The 15,238-nt window shown below is 35.2% G+C and overlaps 1 protein-coding gene across 2 annotated transcripts; it reads right to left on the reverse strand.

Annotated features, from left to right (window-relative positions):
• Nucleotides 1-2,627: 2,627 nt before the first annotated feature.
• On the reverse strand, nucleotides 2,628-14,802 carry LOC121734112 (brachyurin-like). 2 transcript variants are annotated; one of them, XM_042124527.1, is made up of 6 exons: nucleotides 14,767-14,802; nucleotides 14,271-14,439; nucleotides 13,167-13,434; nucleotides 11,200-11,298; nucleotides 10,024-10,220; nucleotides 2,628-2,756 (listed from the first exon to the last, which is right to left on the reverse strand). In XM_042124527.1, the coding sequence occupies exons 2-6, from the start codon at nucleotides 14,430-14,432 to the stop codon at nucleotides 2,652-2,654; spliced, it is 831 nt and encodes a 276-aa protein (XP_041980461.1). In that variant the 5' UTR covers nucleotides 14,433-14,439; nucleotides 14,767-14,802; the 3' UTR covers nucleotides 2,628-2,651. The 2 variants fall into 2 exon arrangements, with proteins under 2 accessions (XP_041980461.1, XP_041980462.1); XM_042124528.1 differs by having other exon boundaries at nucleotides 14,271-14,444; nucleotides 14,767-14,795.
• Between the last annotated feature and the right edge of the window lie 436 nt (nucleotides 14,803-15,238).

Below are 15,238 nucleotides of genomic sequence, written 5' to 3' on the forward strand. Positions count from 1 at the left end.
GCCCACCTTTATTATTAATTTTATTTAAATATTATAACTAATTTTTAAATTACACATATATTTAAGGCCTTTGTGAAAATTTCAAGTGCCTACCTCTTATCGTTATTGATTACGAGCAAAAAGGGCCAAAAAAATCACGTTGGGAGCCCCCCTTAAATATTAATATTATTTTGTTTTAGTATTTGTTGTTAAAGCGGCAACAGAAAAACACAATCTGTGAAAAATTCAGAAGTCTAGCTATAGCGGTTCTTGAGATACAGCCTGGCGACAGACAGACAGACAGGCAGACGGACAGACGGACAGACAACGAAGTCTTAGTAATAGGGTCCCGTTTTTACCCTTTGGGTACGGAAACCTAAAAACGTTCTTTCAGCGCTGATACTTTGACAGTGAACTCTTAATAAGGAACACATACACAACCTAAAATATTTTTACTTAGTTTTGTTACACCCTGTATAGATCGATAAGGAGTATGGATGAATACGTATTGTAACTTATATCCGCAATCCTTCCCAAGTATTAACCAATAACTAAACCAAGTCCTGCGAAGTTTATTAAGTCCTTTGGAACCTGTCCAAAAATAGATCTCGGAGGACAAAGTTGTAACTTTACTTCCATAAATATTCATGATATTTAGGCTACGTTGGACCCATTCAATTTGAAGAAGGGGCAACTAAGAGGGAACTGACTTCTCCAAATTCTTGACTTTTATGAGTTAGAATAACGTGCTGTGAAGTAGCTTTTTAACTGGAAACACTTTAAAAAACTTAATATATGTATAGGTATGTATATTTGTTTAATTAATTTTATTTATTAGAACTACTAATATACCAATTTTAATGAAAGTGCTTTCCGTAAACTTAAGTTTACGGAAAGCACTTTCATTAATAATAAAAATTAACAAGTAACACACTAAAAAAAATTAACAAAAAGTTTTATCATTGGAACCTAACACCTAAGCATGGCTTATTAAGATAATTATAGATGCTTACATATTTTTTATTATAATAATATGCAACATGGTATCTAAAATGTTCAGTGCAACTATTATAATAACTTACTCAAAGTATATTATACAACAGGTATTGGTATCGGTAGTACCACCTCTAGTTATAATACCCATAAATAAACCGTTGTTACTGGCTATTGTTGGCCTGTATCGCTTTGTTTGCTTATATAATTCTATAACTAACCTATTTGTAGCACAGAGTAGAAAATATTTTGAACCAGAATTATAAAGAGTGCATATTACTGTTGAAAAGGCTAGGGCGAAGAAAAATAAAAAAAAACAAATTATGGTAAAGTTATAATTTTCTATAACAATGAAAATAAGACAAAATGAGACAAATGGAAGACCCTGGAGGAGGCCTTTGCCCAGCAGTGGGATATAGTATAGGCTCTTAAAAAAATCTAGAAAGAAACCTTTTTTAACATTTCTCTTTAGAATAGAGCCCTCTATTTATTAAGCACTAAAGAGAAATAGAACTCTATTCAGACATTCAAATAATATCTCTATAACTAATCTACTTTTTACTATAAACATGTTAAGTGAGTCGAACTAGTTATAGTAAGTACCAATTTGTAAGCATTAAAGAGTTATATATCTATCTATCTGTCTATTAAATTGCAAAAAATAACAAAACATTCTTACTTGATAATATTCTGCTTTAAAAGTATTTCAATATTCTCGTACTTCCTTTTTTAAATAATTTATACCATTATATTTACGTCGTAACTCGTAACATTAAAGTAACATTAAATCGAAGCATAAAACATCACCAATTATTGGAAGCTTCAATAAGTCTGCAAGAAGGCATAAGAAAAATGGATGTAGTAATTGTAGCGAAAATTCCCGAGAGCCACCCGTCGGCCCGTCAGCCTGTCAAGAAAAACTGTGAAGGCGACTTAAATTGAGACGTGGGTCGCGAAATGATAAATAGTTACTCACAAATTATGGGCATTTTTCACTTAAAGGTATAAGTTTGGTGCCTAGCTTCATTTAATACGTGACCTGTCTAAAAATAGGTAACCTATTCAGGTGAAACCATGCAGTTACTGATCCTCCTAATAAACATATTTTACGCAGTGCAGACAAAGACAAATAGTCCTTATTTTCCATTCATGTTTTGTATTCGCTATGTAAGTTTTTTTTTTAAATAAGGGGCAAACGAGCAAACGGGTCACCTGATGGAAAGCAACTTCCGTCGCCCATGAACACTCGCAGCATCAGAAGAGCTGCAGGTTCGTTGCCGGCATTTTAAGAGGGAATAGGGTAATGTGGGAGGGTAGGGAAGGGAATACGGGAGGGTAGGGAAGGAAATAGGAGAGGGTAGGGAAGGGAAAAGGGTAGGGAATGGGGTCACCTTTAAACTCACTCATTCGGCGAAACACAGCGCAAGCTCTGTTTCACACCGGTTTTCTGTGAGCCCGTGGTATTTCTTCGGTTGAGCCGGCCTATTCGTGCCGAAGAATGGTTCTCCCACGTCACGTATTTTTTTTATATTATATTTATTAAGTATTCTTATAAGTAAGGCAGCCGATCTGAGTAATTATGTATTTAGGTATATGTTTCTGTTTGTGTATATGTATACGTTAATGCGTAGATAGGTTAATAAAACTCTGTCATGGAAATTCTATTATTTTTTCTTTTTTCAGAGTTGCCCCTGTATCCAGGTGAGGAAGGCGGTAACGCGGGTGTACACGGAGGGCAGGCCGGCCGCGCAGCCGTCGCCCATACCGAATGAGACGATGCCCACCTGAAATGAAAGTACTATGAGCCTGAATCATAAACAGATGGCAGATCTACGTTATTTGGTCGGAACCATAAAGTTAATATACCTAGCGCAATAGAGAAACAAAGGCCTGAGCAAGAGAGATGTCACTATGAGTGTAGAGGTACAACACTAATTGTAATGTCACAGCACTATGCTGGACTATATAGTGGGAATTTAATATTAAATAAACGCAGTCTTAATTAAGCATCGAGTGGTTTCATTTCTCCCGAACCACCACCTTACATGGCGACCCCGCCAGGCGCCTGCATGTGAGCCGTCGCGCCGCGAAATTGAAACCGTTTTCCATATCCGTCGCGTGTGCCTCATAGCTCTGCTGATAGAAGTTATAACAATGGAATTACTTAGTCGGAATCCTCCTTCGAACTTGCCTGTGCCAACGTTCCGAGATGGGAAAGCAACAATCTAAAGAAGAAACGGTCATCGTCCAGAATGCTGCAGGGGGACAAAACGATGCGCAGGTCGAACAAATTCGTTGGCATATTTCTACAACTAATATCCTGCTAACAGTCGTGATCCTGTTTATCTTGGCGAGCCTTGTGGTTACGGCCTATAAGCAGTACAGAAGATGCCACAGAAAATGGATTGAGAAGGAGATTACTCGCACGGCAGCACGAAGATCTTTTTTCCGGCGTCACGGGCCTTCGGAAACAGTGTAGAAGATAAATAATAATTAAATACTAATAATTAAAATAATAAAGTGCTAATAAAGTGAAAAATAAAATAAAAAGTTAAAAAGTGAAAAATAAAAATAAATAAATAATAATTATTATAAAATAAATAATAATAAAAATATAGTGCTAATAAATATATAATCTAAATAATTAAAATCATTAAAATATATTAATCGTTATAGGTAATAATTATTAAAGTGGCGCGTACAGAACGAAGTATTAAGTGACAAACCAAATATGGACTCGGCAGACGAATGAACTTTGGACTCTTAATATTTTATTGGACTTTAGATATTTTCTATTTTAATAATTCAAGTGTTATATTATTTTCTTTTTTTTTTCATTATTAAATAGTGGTGTATATTAAACTATGATGGTAAGTGCCAAATGGATATTATTGTAGGATTATATAATGAGTTAAAGGATATAAGAATTTATTTAATTAAAATTGGAGCAAAACGAAGACATGGGCAGATATTAAAAATAAAGCTAAGCGAGAGCAATGATATTTATGAGCGCTATAATAATTGGTCAATTGATTTTAAGAAAAAATGTGAGAAAAAATGTTTTTCTAATGATGATATTTTATTAATAAATAATTATTGTACTAAATTTTTAGAATTATATGAGGAAATTTTGTTATTGTGTAAAAGCAACTCGGACTCGTCATTAACCATGGATTCTTTTGATTTAAGGACTGCTTTAAACCTTTTACCTGTTATGACAAATGAGGAATGTAACATTAAACAGCTGATTGATAATATTCAATATTATAGTTCGATATTAAAAGAAAAGGAGTGTAAGCAAAACCTGATTAATTTTGTTTTGAAAAGTCGATTGTCTGTAGAGGCAAAATTAAAATTGAAGTCGTCTTATGATTCTGTAAGTGAATTGATTAATGACATGAAAAATACTCTTTTAAGTAAGAAAGCTGCAGCCTCAATTCAGCATAAATTGCAAAACATGAAACAAGCGGACAGGTCTATTTCAGATTACGGCAAAGAAATTACCGAATTATTTGTAGATTTGACGATTTCTCAATCCGACGGCAATGAGCAATGCTATAATATTTTAAAACCAATTAATGAAAAAATTGCTATTAAACAATTTGCAGACGGGTTGCGAAGTCGTAGATTGAGCACGATTATTTCAGCTAGGAATTATAATTCACTTAAGGATGCAATCCAGGCCGCCCAGGATGAGGACACAACGTCAATGGCATCAACTTCGGGTGAAATATTAGGTACGTATAATAATTCATTTAATTTTAATAACATGAAGCGAAATAATTATTTTAGAGGTCAGCGCGGACGCAATAATTTTTTCGCTCACCACGGACGTGCTAGAGGTCATCGTGGGCAATGGGTGCCACCAGCAACGCGTAGTCAAGGACAATGGAATCCGCCCACCGGCCGTGGACAGTGGAACCCCCCCGCTTCCCGAGCAGGACATTGGAATAACCCTGCTTCCCGAGGACAACCCCGTGGGCATCGGTATAAAGGTAAGTCAAAATATTATAATAGTTCTGGAAATCAAGGGATAAACGTAATGTGCCAAAGCAGTGAATCAGAATTAAAACCGAATCAGTTTTTTCGTGACTAACAACGAACATTTTATTTTTTCAAGCGATAGTAATTGTTATGTTTCAATAGATTCTGGCTCTTCGTATTGTAAAAACCAACATTTTTTAGTAGATTCTGGAGCATCATTATCTGCTTGCAAATACAAGCATGCACAAAAATTTAATATTCCAATTCACACTGAAGATATTACCATACATGGTTTAGGTGGAAAAGTCCAGGCAATAGGATACGTTTATTTACCTATGGTTTTATGTAACGATACTATTTATCATAAGTTTTATGTTTTTGATAATTTACCAATTAAAGTAAATGGAATTTTGGGTCGTGATTTTTTGAATAAATACAAAGCTAAATTAAATTTCGAGAAAAGCAATTTAACTTTAGAGATTTCCAACAATAATTTGGTTACGTTACCCATTGTGGACGATTGTTCGGTTAACATTAATATTCCAGCTCGTAGCGAGTCGATACATTTTATAGAAACTGACTTTACAGAAGATTGTGTAATAATTTCAAATGAATTAAAACCCGGTGTATTTTTAGCAAGTTCTATAGCTACTCCTAAAAATGGACGAATACCTGTGCGTATTTTAAATGTCACTGATAGTGATGTATTATTAAATAATATTACACCATCAATCGAAAAATTAAATTGTTATGATATATGTACTTTTAAAAAAACAACAAAAGATGCGGATAGGGTTAAAAAGTTATTTTCTCTTTTAAATATAAAACATTTAAATGATGAAGAACAGAAGAGTATTGAAAATATTTGTGCTAAATATGCCGATATTTTCTATCTGCCAGGAGACAAGCTGAGTACTACAGATGCATATACTCACACAATAACCTTAAAGCCGAACACAAGACCGGTATTTTCGAAACAGTATAAATTACCTTATTCTCAAAAAGCTGAAATTAAGACTCAAATTAATAAAATGTTAGAGGAAGGAATTATAGAACCTAGCAAAAGTGATTGGTCAAGTCCTGTATTACTAGTCCCTAAAAAATCTGAAAGTGGTAAAAAATGGCGACTAGTTGTTGATTATAGAAAATTAAATAACTGTATTGAAGATGATAAATTCCCTTTACCTGATATTACTGAAATTCTTGAATCGTTAAATGGTAGCATTTACTTCACGCATTTAGATTTGCATCAGGGTTATTATAATGTAAAATTAGATGATAACAGCAGAAAATATACTTCATTTTTGTCAGGTCAGTACCAAATGACTCGTATGCCTATGGGACTCAAAACAAGCCCTAATTCATTTTCGAGGATGATAACTATGGCAATGGCAGGCCTAAATTACGAAAAATGTCTTATTTATCTTGACGATTTAATAGTCTTTGGGAGAAATTTGAGTGCACATAATAAAAATTTATTAGATGTTTTTGAAAGATTGCGTAAAATTAATTTAAAATTAAATCCTTTAAAATGCGATTTTCTAAAAAAGGAAATCCTTTATTTAGGACACATTATTTCAAGTAGTGGAATATCCCCAGATCCTGAAAAAATTGCTACAGTACAAAATTATCCAATACCTTCAACAACAGATGAAGTAAAAAGATTCGTTGCTTTTAGTAATTATTATAGAAAGTTTATACCCAATTTTGCAGAAATCGCATACCCATTAAATCAGTTAACCAGAAAAAATGTTAAGTTCCTCTGGGATGATAAATGTCAACAATCATTTGAAACACTAAAGAAATGCTTAGTCTCCCCTCCAATACTACAATATCCAGATTTCTCTGAACAAAATAAATTTATATTACAAACCGATGCATCTAATAATGCAATAGGAGCTATATTGGCAAATAGTAATGGTCTACCTATAGCCTACGCTAGTAGAAGCTTAAATAAAGGAGAAAAGAACTATCCAACAATAGAGAAAGAATTACTTGCTATAGTTTGGGCAGTAAAGTATTTCCGTCCATATTTATATGGACGTCCATTTAAAGTACTGACGGACCATAGACCTTTAGTATTTTTATTTAATATGAAAGATCCGTCGAGTCGTCTCATGAAATTTAGGATGACATTAGAAGAATATAACTTTGAGGTAGAATATGTTAAAGGTTCAGACAATGCAGCTGCAGATGCGCTGTCTCGAATCATTTTAACATCAAAAGACTTGAAAGAAATGCATGAAAAAGTAGTTAACGTAATGACAAGAGCACAAGCGAAAAAATTACTTAAGGTTAATTCCCCGGTGGATTCGGTAAGCACTAATTTGAGGACTGATCACCCTCAAGTAGTGAATACCCATATCAAACCGAAGGATTCTGTCGAGTTAAGATTTATTAGTAATAGGAAAATGTTAGATGGATTAAGAAAAAATAAAATAATTACCAAGGAAAATAAGTTATTTTGTTATGTTGAAAGTAAGAATACAATTTACATAAAATTCCTTAACTCTCAATCACAAATTGCGCGAGACGAATTTGTGAGAGAAATGGATGATTTTTGTAACTCACTCAAATTAGAAGAAGTATACATATTAAAGAACAAAGAGAATGATATTTTTATTAAAAAGTTGTTAGAAAAGATAAATAGTTTAACAAACAGGTCCGGACCGCGATTATGTATTTTAGAAGATGTCCAACGCATTGAAGACAAAGATGATAGAAGAGTGATTTTAAACGACTTCCATCTCTTACCTAGTAGTGGCCATGCTGGTATGAGAAGGATGTCAAATAATATTAAAAAGTACTATTATTGGCCTGGCATAGATAACGATGTAAGAAATTTTGTTAAACGATGTGATAAATGTCAACGCCTAAAATATTCTCAACCGAATAGAGAACCAATGGTTATTACAAGCACAGCTAGTACTGCATTTGAGAAAATATATTTAGATTTAGTAGGTCCTTTAGAAGTAGATGATAATGATCATAAGTACGTTTTAACGCTGCAATGTGAACTAACTAAATATGTAGAAGCATATCCCTTAATTTCCAAAAAATCTGACGAAGTAGCTAGAGCTTTTGTAAATAATTTTATCCTTAGATACGGAGTACCGAAAGAAGTTGCAACTGATAGAGGGAAGGAGTTCTTGTCTCAGATATTTAAAGAGGTATGTAAACTACTCAATATTAAACAACTCAATTCTACAGCATACCATCACGAATCTATAGGTGCTTTAGAGGTAACACATAAAAATTTAAATGCATTTATCCGTATTCAATGTGACAACCATCCTGAAATATGGAGTATGTGGCTTCCTTTCTGGTGTTTTGGTTACAACACCACAGTTCATACAGAAACTAAATACACACCCTATGAGTTAGTATTTGGTAAAAAATGTTCCCTTCCAAGTAATCTAACACAAGACCTTGATCCAGTGTACAACTGTGAATTTTATCCGAATGAATTGAGGTACAGGCTGCAACTTTCTCAAAGAGAAGCTAAGAATAATTTATTAGAAAGTAAATTAAAGAGGAAACTAAGATATGATAAAAATATTAAACCTGTAAGTTATAAAGTAAATGATTTGATTTTAGTTAAAAATGAAATAGGTAATAAGTTAGAAGATATTTATTCAGGACCATATAAAGTTGTAAAAGACATGTCACCTAATGTAGAAATTATAAATGAAAAAGGTTCAGTAGATGTGGTGCATAAAAATAGAACAAAACTTTATGTTAAAAATAATGATTTAACTATATAAGAATTAAAAAAAAAAAAAATGTGCAATGAATTTTTTTTTTTTTTATTATTAAGAAGGGTGATGTAGAGGTATGAGTAACACTGCGTGGTAAAAAAAGACGTGTGATACATGACAGTAGCACTCTTTTTTTGACGTCCAGTCGGCACGTGCCGCACGTTGACAATTTATTCTCATAGAAATCATGTTCAATCATACTTGTGTAAGTGTATACGTACACATATTTTTACACACAGATGAAACCAATTTCGGTTTCGTTTGACAGCTCGAGATTGTTGCTCTATTCCGCTAGGTATATTAACTTTATGTGGCTAGGTAGCCACAATATACAAATCTGTTGCTGATACGTTATTTAACGTACAGCTACATTGTAAGTTTTCTACTTGATATCACTAGTGTAGTTGAGAACTTATAACTTTGTACGTGTTGGTTTGCGCACACTCACACTGTGTATGTGTGTGTGAGTAATCAAGACAATATTATGTAGTTGCTTCTATGTGTGTACTGTGTAACTTTATACTTTGCACGCTGAGTTTTAGTAATACTCGCTTGAGGAAGTAAAACCTGAAAAAGCTTAATGAAACATAATGCGAGCTTATCGCGCTCGAATTGAAACCATTTTCATAATTTCTCGGCCAAACAAATATGAATATGAGAACATTTCAATGGAAAAGCAAACACGAGATTTATAAAATAATGCGGAGTTCAACAGATATGTACACAAACTGACTTTTTCTGACCACTTTAATTCATTATTGTTTGAATTTAAAATTAGGTCAGATGAATACGGGTTAAGTTAGTGTGCTAAAACTTAGGACGTCCGCGAATTTAAAACTTTAAAAAAGTATGAAGTTTAAACTATTCTCAGCTGTGAATATTTGAGTTTGGTTTGCGATTTTGATTCAATATCTTCTTTTCTATGTGCAAATCCTTGGTTTTACTATTCGATATAAAGAAGGTTATTTTCACATCGAATTACTTGTAGTTCAGGAAATTATTAACATATTCCGTTGTGTGATGTGTCTAATTGTTCAGGAGCTACGACACTAAAGACAATGTACACGTCAAACTTATTATCCGTCTGTTTTTTTTTTTTTTTGTATAAATACTTTTACAATACCCCTCTGTTTTCTTTAAAGATTGAAAATTTCTAACCCCCCTGGGTTATCGCAGTTTTTCAACAATAGATAAGTCTATTTTATTAGGGTTGAAAATTGTCGCCCCTCTTTTACCCTATCACCAAAATCCTCAATCCTTAACCCCCTTTTTATTTGGAATTGAAAATTTTCGCCCCTGTTTTACTCACCAAAATCCTCTGGGTGTTCCACACCACAGTCAGCGGTCCACCGGAGTCCCCTTCACAGGTGCCAACTCCCCCTGTCCCTTTGGTGCAAAGGTGGCTGCCGTGGAGTGTGATGTCGAAGGACTTCTGGCACTCGGAGTTGGTGATGATGTTGAGGTTCACGTGGTGAAGAGACGTGGTGGTGGGGAAGCTGTTTTGAGCTGGAAATGATAAGGTATTAAGTAATGATGTTTGCTATCCATCAACTAAAGAATTAAATTGAGGTAGACCACAATACTTCATGCTAACATTTGTAACACAAAATTTCTATGGTCCCTATAGTGTTTTGTTGACCATGGAAGAAAAAAAACACGAGGCAAGTCTCAAATTTCACACAATCAATTTCATTTCATTTATTTTGCTTCTGTGTGTGTAAATTTTATAAGATGTCGTGTTTTCGCTCAGGTCAAATTCTTGGAAATATAATGTAACGTATCAAGTAATGTAGTAAAATGAAACGATTCGGGGCTTATTTTAAAGTTTAAAAATGAATTATAAAATCGTCAATTTTGGGTTAGTCACCCCCTTAAGCACGTATTGTCTGCGACGTGGGGCGCGACGTGTTCGGAAGTCGTCCTCGGTCTTCAAATATTTAGTGTTAGTTTCAGGACATAGGCCTCTTTGGGCATTTAAAAGCAATAATATAGACAACAATAAGAAATATTAATAAATTAAAATTTAAAATGGTTTGGGTCTGAGGTCTCGTATGCTTTGGCTGAGCAAATTAAACAAATCATTCAAAGGTCTATGTATACGCCTATACAATAAAATCCCAGAAAACGTCCAAAATCTTTCAATTAATTTTTAAAAAGTTGTTAAAGAACGTTTGTGTGCTAAGGCTTATCAATGATAGCACACCTTGGGAAAAATAAGCTGACAAACTATTATAGGCCGCTTCTATAATATAAATACCAAATTTTTACATACTTAGTGTAATTTAGCTTAAGCTATTATTGTTATTTTCCACTTTTTGGTAAAAGGTAGCCCCGTGCGAGTTTCTTACGCCGGTTCTTCTCGACGGGGTAGTTCCCGAACCGGTGGTAGGTCTCATGTAAACGCGACGTTCTAAAAGTGTTAACTTTGTTAACCTTTTTAGAAATAAATATTTTCATTTCATTTGATTAAAATTATAGAAATTACCATCGCTGGTCTTCCCGTAGCCCGTGGCAGTTGCCGTCAGTCCGGCGAAGTCCAAGTTGACGTCCGACGTGGCCGGCAGCGGTATCGCCTGGATGTTGTCTGAAAATTATAAGTGATGATCAGAACCAAGGTGGAGATCCTTTGAAAGATATAAATATTGAGTTCTTTACTGTAACATGCTTTAATAGTATCAACAAAAGTGTATCGCCATTTGAAAGCTGTTATTTTTTTTTTGCTTAAAGCTTACGCCAAACCTACGCGACCAGGCGACTGCGAAGCGGAGCGTCAAGTTGTCACATGTGTTTTTGTATACAAAACACACATTTGACAACTTAACGCTCCGCTTCGCAGTCGCCTGGTCGCGTAGGTTTAGCCTAAGCTTTACTCCGATATAGTTCATTTTGATCATAATATATATAAACAAAAGAAACTCGGCCAAGTAAAAGCCAAAATGAAGCGATGGTATTTCTTTATTGTTAAGTTAATTTTATACTGTAAATGGGCCGTCTAAATACTGTGTTGTTTTGCTACTTAAAGTTATCTGAAATCATGATAGTTCTCGGCTTTTAAGTTGGAGGCATTATATCCGTCTATAGAATTGAAGATCAAACGAACTTACCATAAGTGAAGTTCGATCACAATTATATAAGCTACTTCATTCTTAGCGATTTATGCATAATACTTATTTATATTTAAATCAAACTTTTTTCAAAATTGTTTAAAAGTGAGGCCGCCGGCCTTGCCCGGCGGGTTATGCCGCCAGGCCGGCGGCTTTGGTGTGTAGACAGCTTTACGGCCTATATTTTAATACTTACATCTGTTTTGTCTTTACAGAATACTTAATACCGCTGGATAGAACAAGCGTCTCTCGTTATTGGTTTTCTCTCGGAAATTCACGATAATAATTTGACATCCTAAATCTTAATAAATCAAGTAATTCTACTTCGGTGAATACGAGAATGGAAAAGATGAATAATATTCAGCAAAATCGTGCTTTGTGATTATCTGAATTTTCCAGTAAACTTGAATTAATTCCAACCTTGGTTTAAACTATACCTAGCTTTTATACTATTTTCTTATGTCAATGGTATATTTGAATTTTCGAATATTAAAAAGCGTTTTTATATCATCCGATCCGATTTCCGGTATCGCACTGGTAATGAGAAAGACAAATAGACGATTAAAACCGTCATAATTTTTACATCTTTATCACGGCGTATTTTTTATATTAACGAAACCCTATCGGATGATGGGAGCCAAAAGCGCTCGCTTACTTCAAGACAGGCCTTTTCAATACTAAATAATAATTTATACAGGGTGAAATTAAACCTTCCTGACAAAAATTTTATATGTTGATCCTTGTTAAAAATAAAAATACACGTATTTTTTCTTTTATAATCACTCAGTACTAAAATGTTGAGAAATAGCTTCCGAAAGTTATCCTAAAAAATACTACAATTAATGGACACGACGCGTCGCCCGCGCGTGATGTCGGGGTCACATCTCGCTCGCCTCCCCCCGCGTTACCCCCTCTTATTCCCTCACACCGCGAGTGACCGTTCTGCAACGATTTTAAATGGGATAAAATATGTTAATAAAAAATATAACACCCAAAATTTTTTTTTGTTAAATGGACTCTCCTAATGATTCCTAAGCCCTGGAAAAAATTTGGCAGGAAAGTTTAATTGCACCCTGTATTTGAGCGTCTTCATGTATTTTGTGTTTGTCTGTCTCAATCGAGCCCCTAGACGAGCAATTTTATTGCGCAAAATTATTGCGTCAAGGTATGATATATTTGAACATCGCGCGCCTTCAATTTAATTGTCAAATAAACACAAACACAATACAATTGATCGTCTAGTCTAGAGGCCGGCTGAGAATGTCCTATCTCATGTCAGCGAGTGCTCTTAAAAACATAAGATAGAGATATTTTGGTCGATGTACGCTTTCACAATGTCCAGACTTACTCGTATAACTCACAGCGCTGATCTTCACCATGGCTATATCGTGTGTGATCGTCTGTGTGTTCCAGGACGGATGGACGGTCACGTCGCTGGTCTCCAGCCTGGTGCCTCCAGAGAAGATGGTGGAGGAACCGAGGACGATGGTGAACTGGCGCGCCTGGGCCTCGCCGTCCCACCAGCAGTGCGCCGCGGTGACCACGCGCGTGGTGGACACGAGAGCCCCCCCGCAGATGGATGTCCAACCGGTGGTGAGAGTGGCTACTATGCCTGCCTGGGAGATGAGAAGAAAGATGTGGATATTATGAGTACTTTTAATGTAAATCGCAGGGTGGCTGCAGAAATAAAAATGGTAATGTTATGCAATATTGCTATTACTTTAATAAGTTAGTAAGAAATGTTTATGTAAGAAATGCCACAAACTTTCAAGATTAATAATAATTATTGTCAATAATATTGCGTCGCAGCATAAAGGTTTGATGGTGTTTTGACTTTGAAAACTGATAAAAAAATGGCTTTACCGACATAGAATTGAAAAACATAATATTATGCATCTTAACTATAGGTACATTTGCAAAATTTATTAACAATGCGAGTATAGTTTTCTTGTAACAAATTACCTACTATATTATTTTTATATATTCCGTAATAATAACACATATTTATACGTGGGAGAGCCATGCTTCGGCACGAATGGGCCGGCTCGACCGGATAAATACCACGTTCTCACAGAAAACCAGCGTGAAACAGCGCTTGCGCTGTGTTTCGCCGAGTGAGTGAGTTTACCGGAGGCCCAATCCCCTAACCCCTACCCTATTCCCTTCCCTACCCTCAACTATTCCCTTCCCTACCCTCCCCTATTACCCTATTCCCTCTTAAAAGTTCGGCAACGCACTTGCAGCTCTTCTGATGCTACGAGTGTCCATGGGCGACGGAAGTTGCTTTCCATCAGGTGACCCGTTTGCTCGTTTGCCCCCTTATTTAATAAAAAAAAAAACTAAATAAGAGTTTGTTAAGAGTTTACATATTATTCTCGTATTTTGTTTCAGCTGTTGTTCAATATAACTTAGGTATGGAGACAAAGACCTAGACATTAAAACCTGCACTTACCTGATACGGATAAGCGGATATAGTTGACACCTGGCTTCCCCCCACAATCCTCACGCCAAAGCTCTCCATCATCATCACCTCCCTCGCCTTCGGTACCCCCACGTCACCATGGTAACCACCAGAACACACCACCACGTGGTACAACAGCAAAAGCAGTATCATAACTCTGCTGCACTCAGAGACGAATATTAATTACTTAAGGCTGGCCTCAAACGTTTTCCGTATTCGATTTCCGGATCTGCTTTCCGTATTCGGAATTCCGTGAGAGTGGTGCAAACACCAAACGTTCGTATTTTTCACGCGCGAACGTGTCGTCGTGCTCTTGAAACGTACGTTCCGTGAGGAGAAAAGCGAACGTGTGTGGCAGTTAATGTATTTTCCGAATTCCGAATACGGAAAACATATATGTATGCGGCCGCCCTAACTGTAATTAAATGAAGAGTTTGACAGATAATGTATGGGGCTGATGTCAAAATCTTCATTAATTATTAATTACAGTTAAGTAATTAATATCCGTCACTGAGTGAGTTTGTTTCACAATAAACTAATTTCAAGTGTAAACAATTATATCTATTATCTTATCAATGAGATAATTCGAAGAAATCGATTGCACATTGGTGGTATCTTTGGATTTTAATGATAGAATACCGTAGGGATTTCCAGGTTGGTTATCATGGAAATTCTGATACAGAGAGGAATATGGTATGCAACCTATCATTATTTATGGATGGATTAATATGAACGGGAGGGGCATCCATACTGATATGATGAACCGTATTGCTGAAATTTACTATGGAGATATTTTGAGTATTGGCAAAGGACATAGGAGAGTTTTTCTCCCGGAAAACGAACGATAACCGAATTTTAGCACAACGGAGTTGCGGGCGTCATCTAGTTTAAAAATACTCAAATTAAAATTTAATTTAACTACATCCAAGTTTTATTCAATAAATATTCATGGTACATTA

This window comes from Aricia agestis, chromosome 15 (assembly GCF_905147365.1).
Source record: "Aricia agestis chromosome 15, ilAriAges1.1, whole genome shotgun sequence".
Classification (NCBI taxonomy): Eukaryota; Metazoa; Arthropoda; class Insecta; order Lepidoptera; family Lycaenidae; genus Aricia; species Aricia agestis.

What these genes read in the sequence shown, in the direction of transcription:
- LOC121734112 (XM_042124527.1), bottom strand. Translation starts at nt 14,432, where the DNA reads ATGATACTGCTTTTGCTGTTGTACCACGTGGTGGTGTGTTCTGGTGGT. An exon ending in CTACGGGAAGACCAGCGATG is followed by an intron (nt 10,221 to 11,199) that starts GTAATTTCTATA and finishes TATCATTTCCAG; the next exon opens with CTCAAAACAGCTTCCCCACC. An exon ending in GGAACACCCAGAGGATTTTG is followed by an intron (nt 2,757 to 10,023) that starts GTGAGTAAAACA and finishes CTTTCATTTCAG; the next exon opens with GTGGGCATCGTCTCATTCGG.